We start from the raw sequence: 19,395 nt of genomic DNA on the forward strand, positions 1-19,395 counted from the left end.
TGTTTGAGAGCGGGTATCTTTTGCTTATTATATATTGATATACAATATTCAGAACTCAGCAAATTAGTTATTGTAGCGATCAAGACAGGATGATCTCTGAACCCAGAACTAAATTCTCGCGTGAACGCTAATTTGGGAAAGGTGATGTGGGCCTAAATCTGGGCAAGCGAACCATGAAGTTGTTGATGGAATGATGATTGACATGTATTTGGTGGTGTTTTCCCCTCTACAGGTATCTCACCAATCTCCAAGGCCTCCAAAATGTCGATTTTAGGATTAAAAAAGAAACAACCAAAGACTTTTAAGGTCAAAGTCATCACTATGGATGCTGAAATGGAGTTTAGTTGTGAGGTAATGCACTTTTGCCCTATTGTAATGACATTACATTTTTGTGTGTACAACAAACAGAAACAGTAGCTGAAATAGTAGTCTTGAATGCTCTCGCTCCCCCCTTCCTCCCTCATCATGATCATGTTAGAATACTGTACAAATAATTATTAATGCAAATATTCTCTGTCTCCTCTGCCCCCCCCCCCCCCCCCCCCTCAGGTGAAATGGAAAGGGAAGGATCTGTTTGATCTGGTGTGTCGGACAGTGGGTCTGAGGGAAACCTGGTTCTTTGGGCTCCGGTACACAGTGAAGGATACCTATGCATGGCTGAAGACAGAGAAACGGGTGAGTGAGAGAATAGGGAAGTAGGGCAAGAAGAGGAGGGGGTGGGTCTTGATAAGAGGGGGGGGGGGGGGGGGGGGGCAAGGGAGAGAGAGCGAAGGAAAGATGGAGAGAAAGCAAGAAAATGGAAAAAAATATTGCCTAACAGTATTGATTTTTTGTTTGTGTGTATGCAGGTCTTGGATCAAGAGGTCCCTAAAGACTCGCCGATAACGTTTCACTTCCTGGCCAAGTTCTTCCCAGAGAAGGTAGAAGAAGAGCTGGTGCAGGAAATCACACAACACCTCTTCTTCCTGCAGGTAAAACAACTGTATTTCAACTCTTGTTAGGGAATCCACGAATCTAACGATGCTTTGATGTCGATTATTTGTGTATATATTAGAGGTCGACCGATTTATGATTTTTCAACACCGATACCGATTATTGGAGGACCCCAAAAAAAAATGATAAAATCGGCCGATTTTTATATATATTTATATAGGCCAATATATATATTTATATAGGGCAATGTATATATTTATTTGTTTGTAATAATGACAATTACAACAATACTGAATGAACAATTAACACTTATCTTAACTTTAATATAATGCATCAATAAAATCTATTTAGTCTCAAATAAATAATGAAACATGTTCAATTTGGTTTAAATAATGCAAAAACAGTGTTGGAGAAGAAAGTAAAAGTGCAATATGTGCCATGTAAAAAAAAAAAAGCTATCATTTAAGTTCCTAGCTCAGAACATGACACCATATGAAAGCTGGTGGTTCAATATTCCCAGTTAAGAAGTTTGATTTTTTTTATTTCACCTTTATTTAACCAGGTAGGCCGGTTGAGAATAAGTTGTCATTTACAACTGCGACCTGGCCAAGATAAAGCAAAGCAGTGCGACACAAACACAGAATTACACATGGGATAAACAAACGTACAGTCAATAACACAATAGAAAAACCTATATACAGTGTGTGCAAATGTAGTAAGATTAGGGAGGTAAGGCAATAAATAGGCCATAGAGGCTAAATAATTACAATTTAGCATTAACACAGGAATGATAGATGTGCAGAAGATGAATGTGCAAGTAGAGATACTGGGGTGCAAAGGAGCAAAAAATAAATAACAATATGGGGATGAGGTAGTTGGGTGGGCCATTTACAGATGGGCTGTGTACAGGTGCAATGATCGGTAAGCTGCTCTGACAGCTGATGCTTAAAGTTAGTGAGGGAGATATAAGACTCCAGCTTCAGTGATTTTTGCAATTCGTTCCAGTCATTGGCAGCAGAGAACTGGAAGGAAAGGTGGCCAAAAGGAGAGTTGGCTTTGGGGATGACCAGTGAAATATGCCTGCTGGAGCGCGTGCTACTATGGTGACCAGTGAGCTGAGATAAGGCGGGGCTTTACCTAGCAAAGACTTATATATGACCTGGAGCCAGTGGATTTGGCGAGGAATATGAAGTGAGGGCCAGCCAACGAGAGCATACAGGTCGCAGTGGTGGGTAGTATATGGGGCTTTGGTGACAAAACGGATGGCACTGTGATAGACTACATCCAATTTGCTGACTAGAGTGTTGGAGGCTATTTTGTAAATGACATTGCCGAAGTCGAGGATCGGTAGGATAGTCAGTTTTACGAGGGTATGTTTAGCAGCATGAGTGAAGGATGCTTTGTTGCAAAATAGGAAGCCGATTCTAGATTTAATTTTGGATTGTAGATGCTTAATGTGAGTCTGGAAGGAGAGTTTACGGTCTAACCAGACACTTAAGTATTTGTAGTTGTCCACATATTCTTAGTCAGAACCGTCCCGAGTAGTGATGCTAGATTGGCGGGTGCGGGCAGCAATCGGTTGAAGAGCATGCATTTAGTTTTACTTGCATTTAAGAGCAGTTGGAGGCCACGGAAGGAGTGTTGTATGGCATTGAAGGTCGTCTGGAGGTTAGTTAATACAGTGTCCAAAGAAGGGACAGAAGTACACATAATGCTGTTGTCTGCGTAGAGATGGATCAGAGAATCACCAGCAGCAAGAGCAACATCATTGATGTATACAGAGAAAAGTCAGCCTAAGAATTGAACCCTGTGGCACCCCCATAGAGACTGCAAGAGGTCCGGACCACAGGCCCTCCGATTTGACACATTGAACTCTCTCAGAGAAGTAGTTGGTGAACCAGGCGAGGCAATCATTTGAGAAACCAAGGCTGTTAAGTCTGCCAATAAGAATGTTGTGATTGACAGAGTCGAAAGCCTTAGCCAGGTCGATGAATACGGCTGCACAGTACTGTCTTTTATCGATGACGGTTATGATATCGTTTAAGACCTTGAGCGTGGTTGAGGTGCGCCCACGACCAGCTCGGAAACCAGATTGCATAGCGGAGAAGGTACGGTTGGATTCGAAATGGTCGGTGATCTGTTTGTTAACTTGGCTTTCGAAGACTTGTAGAAAAGCAGGGTAGGAAAGATATAGGTCTGTAACAGTTTGGGTCTAGAGTGTCTCCCCTTTGAAGAGGGGGAACTGAAGCAGCTTTCCAATCTTTGGGGATCTAAGATAATACGAAAGAGAGGTTGAACAGGCTAGTAATAGGGATTGCAACAATTGCGGCGGATAATTTTAGAAAGAGCAAATATTCAAACGAGAACTTTGAAGGTCGAAGTGGAGAAGGGTTCCGTGTGAACAGCAGTTGAACATGGGTCAGTCGGTCCTTTTAGGTTGTAGTTAATATAGGAATTATGACGCGTCGACTAGTTCTCTCTATACCATTTGTATTTCATATACCTTTGACTATTGGATTAGGCTGGCACTTTAGTATTGCCAGCCTAATCTCGGGAGTTGATAGGCATGAAGTCATAAACAGCGCAGTGCTCAAGCATTGCTAAGAGCTGCTGGCAAACGCATTGAAGTGCTGTTTGAATCAACGCTTACGAGCCTGCTGCTGCCTAACACTGCTCAGTCAGACTGCTCTATCAAATATCAAATCATAGACTTATTTATAACATAATAACACAGAAATACGAGCCTTTGGTCATTAATATGGTCAATCCGGAAACTGTCATTTAGAAAACAAAACGTTTATTCTTTCATTGAAATACGGAACCGTACCGTATTTCATCGAACGGGTGGCATCCCTAAGTCTAAATATTCCTGTTACATTGTACAACCTTCAATGTTATGTCATAATTATGTAAAATTCTGGCAAATTAGTTCGCAACAAGCCAGGCGGCCCAAGCTGTTGCATATACCCTGACTCTGTTTGCACAGAACGCAAGAGAAGTGACACAATTTCCCTAGTTAATATTGCCTGCTAACATGAATTTCTTAACAAAATTTGCAGGTTTAAAAATATATACTTCTGTGTATTGATTTTAAGAAAGGGATTGATGTTTATGGTTAGGTACATTTGTGCAATGATTGTGCTTTTTTCGGCAATGCGCTTTTGCTACAGTTGAAGTAGGCTGTGATTTGATGATAAACCGCATTGATTATATGCAACGCAGGACAAGCTAGTTAACCTAGTAATATCATCAACCATGTGTATTTAACTAGTGATTATGTGAAGATTGATTGCTTTTTATAAGGTAAGTTTAATGCTAGCTAGTAACTTACCTTGGCTCCTTGCAGCCACAAGGTCTTTTTGATGCTGCACTCGCGTGGCAGGCTCACACGCGTAACAGGTGGTCAGCCTACCACGCAGTTTCCTCGTGGATTGCCGATTACTGATTTATGAAAACTTAAAATCGGCCCTAATTAATCGGTGATGCCAATTAATCGGTCGACCTCTAGTATATATATCAAGTTGGGATTCAGCTCTTTTATGTTCTGACTTTACTACTGTAGCTTAATTGTCCTGAGAAGTCTTGTCGTGCCAACTGTTCTCAGACTACCCAGTGTATTTGCTGAGAACGGGTTGGGTTAATGTCTAATTCCCTCCAGGTGAAAAAGCAAATATTAGACGAGGAGATTTTCTGTTCTCCTGAAGCCTCTGTCCTGTTGGCGTCGTACGCTGTTCAAGCCAAGGTAAGGAAAGGCCCTTTCAGTGTGAATAACCTGTGTTGATGTTAATATATGGGCTGTGTTTTCAAGGCTTCTCCAGGTGTAGATTTCGAAAGCTGTCATCTACATGAATGTATTTTTCTCTCTCATACAGTATGGGGACTATGAACCAAACTTTCACAAGCCGGGGTTCTTAGCCCAGGATGAGCTCCTACCTAAAAGAGTAAGTAGTACCACTATGGACAAATAAGTGGGTGTGTGTGGGATCATGTTATTTGTGTATGTGTGGTCATCTTTTGGTGTGTGAGATCATGTTATTTGTTTGTTTACACAGGTTCTGATGCAGTACCAGATGACTGCAGACATGTGGGAGGAGAAGATCACAGCCTGGTACGCAGAGCACAGAGGCATCGCCAGGTAAGACCAGCTGACGCAGCTACTACTGCACTTATAGAGAAGCAGAGAGTGTCTCAACTCCGGTCCTCAAGTTCTCCCAGCGGTTCACATTATTGTTGTAGCCCCGGACAAACGCGCCTGAGGAGCATTCAGCAGCACACCACGTTTAGGAAAGTTCAGATAGATATGTTATGTAGAACTAACATGTATCTCTGACATGTAGAATAAGGACTCACGTCTGTGCCATTCATGGCATTTCTATCTGCATAGTTCGATAATGTTTGGCTGCTGAACGTGGCCCTGATTCAACTTGTCAAGGGCTTTATGATTAGTTGATTGATAGAATCCGGTGTGGTTCTATGGCAAAAATGTGTACTGTTGGGGTTACTGGAGCACCGGAGTTGAGAAACACAGCTATAGAGCATTATCTACCAGTACCAGACGAGTCAGATGTTTCTCCCATAGATACAGAACTACATGACCCATTGACTTGTGTTGCTTGGCCAGAGACAGTGTTGTCTAATGATTGATGTGTTTGGTATGTGTGCTGTTTACAGGGATGAGGCTGAGATGGACTACCTGAAGATAGCGCAGGACCTGGACATGTACGGAGTCAGCTACTTTGCCATCACTGTGAGTCACTCCTTCAGTCAAACACTTCTCTCTTACTTTGGTTGCGTCCCAATAATCCCTCTTTTCTCCTGAAGTGTACACTCGTTCACTACTTCCCACAAATAAAGTAATTGGATTGGTGAAGGCATGGGATAGAGGGAGTTTCCACCACGTTTCAATCAAACAGTAGTTTGTTACCCTCTGGTGATTTGCCGATATCGCCCTTCCACATCTGTGGTGAAAGATGGCAGAGCTAGCTAGAGCGGTATTTTGTCAGACCACGAGACAGTCTAACGTTTCCCTATGGTAATAATGACCCTGAACTATTATGACCCCTCTGTGGAAAGTTGAGTCTTAAGAACACAATGGTGTTCTCAGTGTTGCTCTACGACCCCTACAAGCATCACGGGACTCGTCTGAAGTCGGTACAGCCTCTTCTGCCAACTTCTGTCTGTAGCGTCTGAACAGTTTGGGCTACACACTAATATGACCCCTCTGTGGAAAGGTGAGTCTCTCACGAACACATACATGAACACGTACTTCCAAATGAATGGAAGTCAACTATATATACAAAAGTATGTGGACACGCCTTCAAGTTAGTGGATTTAGCTATTTCAGCCGCTCCCTTTGCTGACAGGTGTATAAAATCGAGCACACAGCCATGCAATCTCCATAGACAAACATTGGCAATATAATGGCCTTACTGAAGAGCTCAGTGACTTTCAACGTGGCACTGTCATAGGATGCCACCTTTCCAACAGGTCAGTTCGTCACATTTCTACCCTACTAGAGCTGCCCCGGTCAACTATAAGGGCTGATACTGTGAAGTGGAAACATCTAGGAGCAACAACGGCTCAGCCGCGAAGTGGTAGACTTAGCCTGGTGCTGAAGCGAGTGGCGCGTAAAAGTAATCTGTCCTCGGTTGCAACACTCACTACAGAGTTCCAAACTGCCTTTGGAAGCAACGTCAGCAACTCCATATTAATGCCCATCATTTTGGAATGAGATGTTTGACGAGCAGGTGTCCACATACTTTTGGTCATTTAGTGTGTGTATATACGGAGTTAGTTTAGTGCCTAAAATAAGCAGTTAAATACATGTAAAAAAATATATTGTTTCCTGATAATTCTTATGTCTCTCAGATATAGGACAGAACAAACTTCCTATAGATTTTTTCCGGGACTATCTGTTTTATGAAGTGAATCTGATATTCAATGCATTCTATGGGCTAATAGCAATAATGCCAAATTCAATGTTTCATCAACAAAAATGTACATATTTGTTTTTTTATACCTTAAGGGGTCCTAAAATTCTAAATCATATAGCTAAACGATCCTTGGTATGATGATCTTAAAACAATTCCATATGCTAGCTTTATTATTATGGGACCAGCACATACATGTTGCGTTTATATTTTTGTTCAGTGTCTTAATAGTACATGTATGAATGTTATAATACGTTATATCTCCACAGCAAATGAATCATGGCACAGACATGCATGAGTTTATATATGCACAAATGTTTTATATTGTGATATCTCCGCAGCAAAATAAACGAGACACAGACCTGCTACTGGGTGTCGATGCCCAGGGCCTTCATATTTACAGCCCCAACAGCAAACTGAACCCCAACAAATCTTTCCCCTGGAGCGGCATCCGCAACATCTCCTACAGCGAGAAGGAGGTAACCACGGTGAATCTGCTATTATTTTATTTATTTATTTAGTTTTCATCCAATTAAAAATACATCTCTGATGTTATGGCTACCTAGCCACATTAAACTGGCCTGCTCTCGCAAGCTCACTTTTATGTTTTACGTGAAGTAAACCTGATCGCAGCGGTCTGGTTTCCTGACGCTAATGGCTCCCATCTACTACACTACTACACAGATGATAACGTGTTATTAACTTTGTCCTCTCCCCTGGTACAGTTCACAATAAAACCTCTGGACAAGAAAAAGGATGTTTTCAAATTCTACTCCTCCCAACTGAGAGTCAACAAACTGGTAGGTTGTTGTTTGTAGGAAGTCAATTGGTGCCAGTTTTAACCTCTTATCGGGTCAAGTCCATTTTAACCCATGTGTGTTTGCCTGCGCCTGTGTGTGTGTGTTCAGATCCTGCAGCTGTGCATTGGGAACCATGACCTGTTCATGAGGAGGAGGAAGGTGGACTCCATCGAGGTACAGCAGATGAAGTCTCAGGCCAAGGAGGAGAAGGCTCGCAAGAAGGTCCGCTCTCAACACATCCACAGACACTCTACCACACCCCTGTATTTTTGTAGTTTTCAGTGAGATAGATATATATATATATAAAATCATGTTTTTCCTTTGTCATTATGGGATATTGTGTGTAGATTGATGAGGGAAAAAAACAATTTGATGAATTTTGGAATAGGGCCTTAACCTAACAAAATGTGGAGAAAGTCAAGGGGTCTGAATACTTTCCTATGAAATACGGGGGGAAAAAATGGATGCAATGTATGCATTCACTACTGTAAGTCGCTCTGGATAAGAGCGTCTGCTAAATGACTAAAATGTAAATGTAAATATATATATATATATATATATATATATATATATATATATATACACACACACACACACTTAGTATCTTCTCATTGAAAAAATACTGGCAGCTATGTCTGATTGGCTGTTCTGCCTATCCGTTTGCAGGCAGAGCGTTCTGATTGGTTGCGAGTGATATTATCTGTTCTCTGATTGGCTGAACTGCCTGTCCATCTGCAGGTGGAGCGTCAGATCCTTGCGCGGGAGAAGCAAATGAGGGAGGAGGCAGAGCGAGCGAAGGAGGAGATGGAGAGACGGCTGTTCCAGCTGCAGGACGAGGCACGGCTGGCCAATGAGGCGCTGGTAAGGGTGGCGTCTGTTCCATGAGGGCGGGGTCTCCTTAGGAATGTTTATGAACCGTTTATAAGTGTTATATCTGCTTATGAAGGTGTTGTGTCTGTTTGTAGCTGCGTTCAGAGGAGACCGCAGACCTGCTGGCGGAGAAGGCCCAGATCGCCGAGGAGGAAGCCAAGCTGTTGGCCCACAAGGCTGCCGAGGCGGAGCAGGAGAGGCAGAGGATAGAGGCTACCGCCCTCAAGACCAAGGAGGAGAAGAGACTGATGGAGCAGAAGATGAGAGAGGCAGAGCAGCTGGCCGTCAAACTGGTGGAGCAGTCAGAGAGGAGGTACAGATATTACTGTCAGTATTCATCTTATTATTAGAAGTGTTTTACTTAAGAGGATAAGTAGTAGTAAAGGTCAAATGTAGCCATGAGCAGCAGGAGGAACGGCAGGGATTGCAGATGAGCTTAAAGCAGCAGGAGGAACGGCAGGGATTGCAGATGAGCTTAAAGCAGCAGGAGGAACGGCAGGGATTGCAGATGAGCTTAAAGCAGCAGGAGGAACGGCAGGGATTGCAGATGAGCTTAAAATAGCCGCAGGAGGAACGGTAGAGATTGCAGATGAGCTTAAAATAGCTGCAGGAGGAATGGTAGAGATTGCAGATGAGCTTAAAATAGCTGCAGGAGGAATGGTAGAGATTGCAGATGAGCTTAACCTAAGACAATGCACTCACACAGTGTCTGCACATGTACACAGGGTGCGCTTCATTATGCACCAATGTAATAGCTACAGGACCGAAACAGCGGAGAAGTTTAAACACCCACTTTCCACGCTCTTGGTTATAAAAGTCAGCCCAGCTCTGCAGTATATTTTGTGCATCGCTGACTAGTCAATGCACAGTAAGTAGCGGTTCCTCTCTGTAGGTCGAAGGAGGCGGACCATCTGAAGCAGGACCTGACAGAGGCCAAGGATGCTGAGAGGAGAGCCAAGCAGAAACTCCTGGAGATCACCAAGACATCTTACCCGGTACAGAAAACTATAACCCTAACCAAGAAATCTTACCCGGTACCTGAACCATCATTTTAGAGCTCACCACTATCACAGCTAATACAACATACCCAGTACAGTCCACACCATAACCATATTGATCATGTCGAACAGAGGTTATCAAAACCACATCCTCCCTTTTTCCTGGCCCCTATAACTGGCGCCTCTTGTTCTTTCTCTGTGTGTGTTCCAGCTCATAGCGGCCTACTCCCCCCCTCCTCCTCCCCCAGAGGGAGGAGACCTAGCTCTGGGATCCGGATCGATGAGGATCGACTTTAAAGACTCTGATATGAAGAGACTGTCAATGGAGATAGAGAGGGAGAGGTGAGCTGGGCTCCCTCCAAATGGCATCCTATTCCCTAAATAGTGCACTAATTTTGACCAGGGTATGTGGTCTGAAGTAGTGCACTACATAGGTAATAGGGTGCCATTTGGGACATTTGACTCCAAAAAGATGTTCCCTTTTCTCATGATCTCAAGAATCTGAGTAAACAAAACTGATAGGTGAAGGCTATCTCCCTCTCTCCCCCAGACTAGAGTACGTGGAGAAGAGTAAACACCTGCAGGACCAGCTGAAGGAGCTGAAGTCTGAGATTGAGTCTCTGAAGCTGGAGGAGCAGCAGCAGCAGCAGGCTGGGGTCTACAGCCTCCGCAATGAGGCCCGCGGCTACCCCCCTGAACCACCCTACATGCCCCATAGTAATGTAAGAACCACCCTACATGCCCCATAGTAATTAGAACTACCCCCCCAGAACCACCCTACATGCCCCATATAAATATTAGAACTACCCCCCCAGAACCACCCTACATGCCCCATAGTAATATTAGAACTACCCCCCCCAGAACCACCCTACATGCCCCATAGTAATATTAGAACTACCCCCCCAGAACCACCCTACATGCCCCATAGTAATATTAGAACTACCCCCCCAGAACCACCCTACATGCCCCATAGTAATATTAGAACTACCCCCCCCCCAGAACCACCCTACATGCCCCATAGTAATATTAGAACTACCCCCCCCCCCCAGAACCACCCTACATGCCCCATAGTAATATTAGAACTACCCCCCAGAACCACCCTACATGCCCCATAGTAATATTAGAACTACCCCCCCAGAACCACCCTACATGCCCCATATTAATATTAGAGCTACCCCCCCAGAACCACCCTACATGCCCCATAGTAATATTAGAACTACCCCCAGAACCACCCTACATGCCCCATAGTAATATTAGAACTACCCCCCCAGAACCACCCTACATGCCCCATAGTAATATTAGAACTACCCCGCCAGAACCACCCTACATACCCCATAGTAATATTAGAACTACCCCCCCAGAACCACCCTACATGCCCCATAGTAATATTAGAACTACCCCCCCAGAACCACCCTACATGCCCCATAGTAATATTAGAGCTACCCCCCAGAACCACCCTACATGCCCCATATTAATATTAGAACTACCCCCCCAGAACCACCCTACATGCCCCATAGTAGTATTAGAACTACCCCCCCCCCCCCAGAACCACCCTACATCCCCCATAGTAATATTAGAACTACCCCCCCGAACCACCCTACATGCCCCATAGTAATATTAGAACTACCCCCCCGAACCACCCTACGTGCCCCATAGTAATATTAGAACTACCCCCCCGAACCACCCTACATGCCCCATAGTAATATTAGAACTACCCCCCCCCCCAGAACCACCCTACATGCCCCATAGTAATATTAGAACTACCCCCCCAGAACCACCCTACATGCCCCATAGTAATATTAGAACTACCCCCCCAGAACCACCCTACATGCCCCATAGTAATATTAGAGCTACCCCCCAGAACCACCCTACATGCCCCATAGTAATATTAGAACTACCCCCCAGAACCACCCTACATGCCCCATAGTAATATTAGAACTACCCCCCAGAACCACCCTACATGCCCCATAGTAATATTAGAACTACCCCCCCAGAACCACCCTACATGCCTCATAGTAATATTAGAACTACCCCCCCCCCAGAACCACCCTACATGCCCCATAGTAATATTAGAACTACCCCCCAGAACCACCCTACATGCCCCATATTAATATTAGAACTACCCCCCCAGAACCACCCTACATGCCCCTAGTAATATTAGAACTACCCCCCCAGAACCACCCTACATGCCCCATAGTAATATTAGAACTACCCCCCCCCCAGAACCACCCTACATGCCCCATAGTAATATTAGAACTACCCCCCAGAACCACCCTACATGCCCCATAGTAATATTAGAGCTACCCCCCCCCCAGAACCACCATACATGCCCCATAGTAATATTAGAACTACCCCCCAGAACCACCCTACATGCCCCATAGTAACATTAGAACTACCCCCCCAGAACCACCCTACATGCCCCACAGTAATATTAGAACTACCCCCCAGAACCACCCTACATGCCCCATAGTAATATTAGAACTACCCCCCCAGAACCACCCTACATGCCCCATAGTAATATTAGAACTACCCCCCCAGAACCACCCTACATGCCCCACAGTAATATTAGAACTACCCCCCAGAACCACCCTACATGACCCATAGTAATATTAGAACTACCCCCCCAGAACCACCCTACATGCCCCATATTAATATTAGAACTACCCCCCCCCCCAGAACCACCCTACATGCCCCATAGTAATATTAGAACTACCCCCCCCCCCAGAACCACCCTACATGCCCCATAGTAATATTAGAACTATCCCCCCAGAACCACCCTACATGCCCCATAGTAATATTAGAACTACCCCCCCCCCCCCAGAACCACCCTACATGCCCCATAGTAATATTAGAACTACCCCCCAGAACCACCCTACATGCCCCATAGTAATATTAGAACTACCCCCCAGAACCACCCTACATGCCCCATAGTAATATTAGAACTACCCCCCCCCCCAGAACCACCCTACATGCCCCATAGTAATATTAGAACTACCCCCCAGAACCACCCTACATGCCCCAAAATAATATTAGAACTACCCCCCCGAACCACCCTACATGCCCCATAGTAATATTAGAACTACCCCCCCCCCAGAACCACCCTACATGCCCCATAGTAATATTAGAACTACCCCCCCCCCCCCCAGAACCACCCTACATGCCCCATAGTAATATTAGAACTACCCCCCCAGAACCACCCTACATGCCCCATAGTAATATTAGAACTACCCCCCCAGAACCACCCTACATGCCCCATAGTAATATTAGAACTACCCCCCCAGAACTACCCTACATGCCCCATAGTAATATTAGAACTACCCCCCCAGAACCACCCTACATGCCCCATAGTAATATTAGAACTACCCCCCAGAACCACCCTACATGCCCCATAGTAATATTAGAACTACCCCCCCAGAACCACCCTACATGCCCCAAAATAATATTAGAACTACCCCCCCGAACCACCCTACATGCCCCATAGTAATATTAGAACTACCCCCCCCCCAGAACCACCCTACATGCCCCATAGTAATATTAGAACTACCCCCCCCCCCCCAGAACCACCCTACATGCCCCATAGTAATATTAGAACTACCCCCCCAGAACCACCCTACATGCCCCATAGTAGTATTAGAACTACCCCCCCCCTCCCCAGAACCACCCTACATGCCCCATAGTAATATTAGAACTACCCCCCCCCAGAACCACCCTACATGCCCCATAGTAATATTAGAGCTACCCCCCCCCCCAGAACCACCGTACATCCCCCATAGTAATATTAGAACTCCCCCCAGAACCACCCTACATGCCCCATAGTAATATTAGAACTACCCCCCCAGAACCACCCTACATGCCCCATAGTAATATTAGAACTACCCCCCAGAACCACCCTACATGCCCCATAGTAATATTAGAACTACCCCCCCAGAACCACCCTACATGCCCCATAGTAACATTAGAACTACCCCCCCCCCAGAACCACCCTACATGCCCCATAGTAATATTAGAACTACCCCCCAGAACCACCCTACATGCCCCATAGTAATATTAGAACTACCCCCCAGAACCACCCTACATGCCCCATAGTAATATTAGAACTACCCCCCCAGAACCACCCTACATGCCCCATAGTAATATTAGAACTACCCCCCCCCCCCCCAGAACCACCCTACATGCCCCATAGTAATATTAGAACTACCCCCCCCCCCCAGAACCACCCTACATGCCCCATAGTAATATTAGAACTACCCCCCCAGAACCACCCTACATGCCCCATAGTAATATTAGAACTACCCCCCCCCCAGAACCACCCTACATGCCCCATAGTAATATTAGAACTACCCCCCCAGAACCACCCTACATGCCCCATAGTAATATTAGAACTACCCCCCAGAACCACCCTACATGCCCCATAGTAATATTAGAACTACCCCCCCAGAACCACCCTACATGCCCCATAGTAATATTAGAACTACCCCCCCCAGAACCACCCTACATGCCCCATAGTAATATTAGAACTACCCCCCCCCAGAACCACCCTACATGCCCCATAGTAATATTAGAACTACCACCCTACATGCCCCATAGTAATATTAGAACTACCCCCCAGAACCACCCTACATGCCCCATAGTAATATTAGAACTACCCCCCAGAACCACCCTACATGCCCCATAGTAATATTAGAACTACCCCCCAGAACCACCCTACATGCCCCATAGTAATATTAGAACTACCCCCCCAGAACCACCCTACATGCCCCATAGTAGTATTAGAACTACCCCCCCCAGAACCACCCTACATGCCCCATAGTAATATTAGAACTACCCCCCAGAACCACCCTACATGCCCCATAGTAATATTAGAACTACCCCCCCAGAACCACCCTACATGCCCCATAGTAATATTAGAACTCCCCCCCCCCCCCCCCCAGAACCACCATACATGCCCCATAGTAATATTAGAACTACCCCCCCCCCCAGAACCACCCTACATGCCCCATAGTAATATTAGAGCTACCCCCCCCCCAGAACCACCCTACATGCCCCATAGTAATATTAGAGCTACCCCCCCCCCCAGAACCACCCTACATGCCCCATAGTAATATTAGAGCTACCCCCCCCCAGAACCACCCTACATGCCCAATAGTAATATTAGAGCTACCCCCACAGAACCACCCTACATGACCCATAGTAATATTAGAGCTACCCCCCAGAACCACCCTACATGCCCCATAGTAATATTAGAACTACCCCCAGAACCACCCTACATGCCCCATAGTAATATTAGAACTACCCCCCCCCCAGAACCACCCTACATGCCCCATAGTAATATTAGAACTATCCCCCCAGAACCACCCTACATGCCCCATAGTAATATTAGAACTACCCCCCCCCCAGAACCACCCTACATGCCCCATAGTAATATTAGAACTACCCCCCAGAATCAAATCAAATCAAATTTATTTTTATATAGCCCTTCGTACATCAGCTGATATTCTCAAAGTGCTGTACAGAAACCCAGCCTAAAACCCCAAACAGCAAGCAAAGCATGTGAAAGAACCACGGTGGCTAGGAAAAACTCCCTAGGAAAAACTCCCTAGAAAGGCCAAAAACCTAGGAAGAAACCTAGAGAGGAACCAGGCTATGAGGGGTGGCCAGTCCTCTTCTGGCTGTGCAGGGTGGATATTAAAACAGAACATGGTCAAAATGTTAAAATGTTAAAATGTTCATAAATGACCAGCATGGTCAAATAATAATAATCATAGTAGTTGTCGAGGGTGCAACAAGCACGTCCGGTGAACAGGTCAGGGTTCCATAGCCGCAGGCAGAACAGTTGAAACTGGAGCAGCAGCACGGCCAGGTGGACTGGGGACAGCAAGGAGTCATCATACCAGGTAGTCCTGAGGCATGGTCCTAGGGCTCAGGTCCTCCGAGAGAAAGACAGAAAGAGAGAAAGAGAGAATTAGAGAGAGCATATTTAAATACACACAGGACACCGGATAAGACAAGAGAAATACTCCAGATGTAACAGACTGACCCTAGCCCCCCGACACATAAACTACTGCAGCATAAATACTGGAGGCTGAGACAGGAGGGATCAGAAGACACTGTGGCCCCATCCGATGATACCCCCGGACAGGGCCAAACAGGCAGGATATAACCCCACCCACTTTGCCAAAGCACAGCCCCCACACCACTAGAGGGATGTCTCCAACCACCAACTTACCGTCCTAAGACAAGGCCGAGTATAGCCCACAACGATCTCCGCCATGGCACAACCCAAGGGGGGGGGGGGGGGGGGGGGGGCGCCAACCCAGACAGGAAGACCACGTCAGTGACTCAACCCACTCAAGTGACGCACCCCTCCCATGGACGGCATGGAAGAACACCAGTAGGCCAGTGACTCAGCCTCTGTAAAAGGGTTAGAGGCAGAGAATCCCAGTGGAAAGAGGGGAACCGGCAAGGCAGAGACAGCAAGGGCGGTTCGTTGCTCCAGCCTTTCCGTTCACCTTCACACTCCTGGGCCAGACTATACTTAATCATAGGACCTACTGAAGAGATAAGTCTTCAGTAAAGACTTAACCACCCTACATGCCCCATAGTAATATTAGATCTACCCCCCAGAACCACCCTACATGCCCCATAGTAACATTAGAACTACCCCCCCGAACCACCCTACATGCCCCATAGTAATATTAGAACTACCCCCCCCCCAGAACCACCCTACATGCCCCATAGTAATATTAGAACTACCCCCCCAGAACCACCCTACATGCCCCATAGTAATATTAGAACTACCCCCCAGAACCACCCTACATGCCCCATAGTAATATTAGAACTACCCCCCCAGAACCACCCTACATGCCCCATAGTAATATTAGAGCTACCCCCCAGAACCACCCTACATGCCCCATAGTAATATTAGAACTACCCCCCCCCCCACCAGAACCACCCTACATGCCCCATAGTAATATTAGAACTACCACCCTACATGCCCCATAGTAATATTAGAACTACCCCCCCAGAACCACCCTACATGCCCCATAGTAATATTAGAACTACCCCCCAGAACCACCCTACATGCCCCATAGTAATATTAGAACTACCCCCCAGAACCACCCTACATGCCCCATAGTAATATTAGAACTACCCCCCAGAACCACCCTACATGCCCCATAGTAATATTAGAACTACCCCCCAGAACCACCCTACATGCCCCATAGTAATATTAGAACTACCCCCCCCAGAACCACCCTACATGCCCCATAGTAATATTAGAACTACCCCCCAGAACCACCCTACATGCCCCATAGTAACATTAGAACTACCCCCCCGAACCACCCTACATGCCCCATAGTAATATTAGAACTACCCCCCAGAACCACCGTACATGCCCTCATAGTAATATTAGAACTACCCCCCCCCCCAGAACCACCCTACATGCCTCATAGTAATATTAGAACTACCCCCCCAGAACCACCCTACATGCCCCATAGTAGTATTAGAACTACCCCCCCCCAGAACCACCCTACATGCCCCATAGTAACATTAGAACTACCCCCCCAGAACCACCCTACATGCCCCATAGTAATATTAGAACTACCCCCAGAACCACCGTACATGCCCCATAGTAATATTAGAACTACCCCCCCACAACCACCCTACATGCCCCATAGTAATATTAGAGCTACCCCCTCCCCCCAGAACCACCCTACATGCCCCATAGTAATATTAGAACTACCCCCCCCCCCCCCAGAACCACCCTACATGCCCCATAGTAATATTAGAACTACCCCCCACAACCACCCTACATGCCCCATAGTAATATTAGAAATACCCCCCCAGAACCACCCTACATGCCCCATAGTAATATTAGAACTACCCCCCCAGAACCACCCTACATGCCCCATAGTAGTATTAGAACTACCCCCCCAGAACCACCCTACATGCCCCATAGTAATATTAGAACTACCCCCCAGAACCACCCTACATGCCCCATAGTAATATTAGAACTCCCCCCAGAACCACCCTACATGCCCCATAGTAATATTAGAACTACCCCCCAGAACCACCCTACATGCCCCATAGTAATATTAGAACTACCCCCCAGAACCACCCTACATGCCCCATATTAATATTAAAACTACCCCCCAGAACCACCCTACATGCCCAATAGTAATATTAGAACTACCCCCCAGAACCACCCTACATGCCCCATAGTAATATTAGAACTACCCCCCCCCCCCCAGAACCACCATACATGCCCCATAGTAATATTAGAACTAACCCCCCCCCCAGAACCACCCTACATGCCCCATAGTAATATTAGAGCTACCCCCCCCCCCCCAGAACCACACTACATGCCCCATAGTAATATTAGAGCTACCCCCCCCCCAGAAACACCCTACATGCCCCATAGTAATATTAGAGCTACCCCCCCCCCAGAACCACCCTACATGCCCAATAGTAATATTAGAGCTACCCCCACAGAACCACCCTACATGCCCCATAGTAATATTAGAGCTACCCCCCAGAACCACCCTACATGCCCCATAGTAATATTAGAACTACCCCCAGAACCACCCTACATGCCCCATAGTAATATTAGAACTACCCCCCCCCCAGAACCACCCTACATGCCCCATAGTAATATTAGAACTACCCCCCCCCCCCAGAACCACCCTACATGCCCCATAGTAATATTAGAACTACCCCCCCCCCCAGAACCACCCTACATGCCCCATAGTAATATTAGAACTACCCCCCAGAACCACCCTACATGCCCCATAGTAATATTAGAACTACCCCCCAGAACCACCCTACATGCCCCATAGTAACATTAGAACTACCCCCCCGAACCACCCTACATGCCCCATAGTAATATTAGAACTACCCCCCCCCCCAGAACCACCCTACATGCCCCATAGTAATATTAGAACTACCCCCCCAGAACCACCCTACATGCCCCATAGTAATATTAGAACTACCCCCCAGAACTACCCTACATGCCCCATAGTAATATTAGAACTACCCCCCCAGAACCACCCTACATGCCCCATAGTAATATTAGAGCTACCCCCCAGAACCACCCTACATGCCCCATAGTAATATTAGAACTACCCCCCCCACCAGAACCACCCTACATGCCCCATAGTAATATTAGAACTACCCCCCAGAACCACCCTACATGCCCCATAGTAATATTAGAACTACCCCCCAGAACCACCCTACATGCCCCATAGTAATATTAGAACTACCCCCCAGAACCACCCTACATGCCCCATAGTAATATTAGAACTACCCCCCAGAACCACCCTACATGCCCCATAGTAATATTAGAACTACCCCCCCAGAACCACCCTACATGCCCCATAGTAACATTAGAACTACCCCCCCCCCAGAACCACCCTACATGCCCCATAGTAATATTAGAACTACCCCCCAGAACCACCCTACATGCCCCATAGTAATATTAGAACTACCCCCCCCCCCAGAACCACCCTACATGCCCCATAGTAATATTAGAACTACCCCCCCAGAACCACCCTACATGCCCCATAGTAATATTAGAACTACCCCCCCCAGAACCACCCTACATGCCCCATAGTAATATTAGAACTACCCCCCCCCAGAACCACCCTACATGCCCCATAGTAATATTAGAACTACCACCCTACATGCCCCATAGTAATATTAGAACTACCCCCCAGAACCACCCTACATGCCCCATAGTAATATTAGAACTACCCCCCAGAACCACCCTACATGCCCCATAGTAATATTAGAACTACCCCCCAGAACCACCCTACATGCCCCATAGTAATATTAGAACTACCCCCCCAGAACCACCCTACATGCCCCATA

General features: G+C 46.4%; 1 protein-coding gene across 14 annotated transcripts in view; it reads left to right on the forward strand.

Annotated features, from left to right (window-relative positions):
* Positions 1-19,395, forward strand: part of nf2b (NF2, moesin-ezrin-radixin like (MERLIN) tumor suppressor b) — a 40,611-nt gene that overhangs the window by 1,200 nt on the left and 20,016 nt on the right. For 12 of the 14 annotated variants that reach the window (XR_006757707.2, XR_001319327.3, XR_014379486.1 and 9 more), the window contains exons 2-16: positions 233-351; positions 550-675; positions 849-971; positions 4,592-4,675; positions 4,806-4,874; positions 4,986-5,068; positions 5,605-5,680; positions 7,205-7,351; positions 7,589-7,663; positions 7,772-7,885; positions 8,402-8,524; positions 8,629-8,846; positions 9,426-9,528; positions 9,743-9,873; positions 10,082-10,253. Coding sequence is in view for 1 of the 14 variants with exons in the window: in XM_014129706.3 (XP_013985181.1) it covers positions 262-351; positions 550-675; positions 849-971; positions 4,592-4,675; positions 4,806-4,874; positions 4,986-5,068; positions 5,605-5,680; positions 7,205-7,351; positions 7,589-7,663; positions 7,772-7,885; positions 8,402-8,524; positions 8,629-8,846; positions 9,426-9,528; positions 9,743-9,873; positions 10,082-10,253 (1,734 nt within the window). In the remaining 13 variants the exon portion in view is untranslated. The remainder of the gene's footprint in view (positions 1-232; positions 352-549; positions 676-848; positions 972-4,591; positions 4,676-4,805; positions 4,875-4,985; positions 5,069-5,604; positions 5,681-7,204; positions 7,352-7,588; positions 7,664-7,771; positions 7,886-8,401; positions 8,525-8,628; positions 8,847-9,425; positions 9,529-9,742; positions 9,874-10,081; positions 10,254-19,395) is intronic. The other 2 variants (XR_006757711.2, XR_001319332.3) reach the window with 1 other exon arrangement.

Source organism: Salmo salar, chromosome 11, assembly GCF_965601325.2.
Source record: "Salmo salar chromosome 11, fSalSal1, whole genome shotgun sequence".
NCBI lineage: Eukaryota > Metazoa > Chordata > Actinopteri > Salmoniformes > Salmonidae > Salmo > Salmo salar.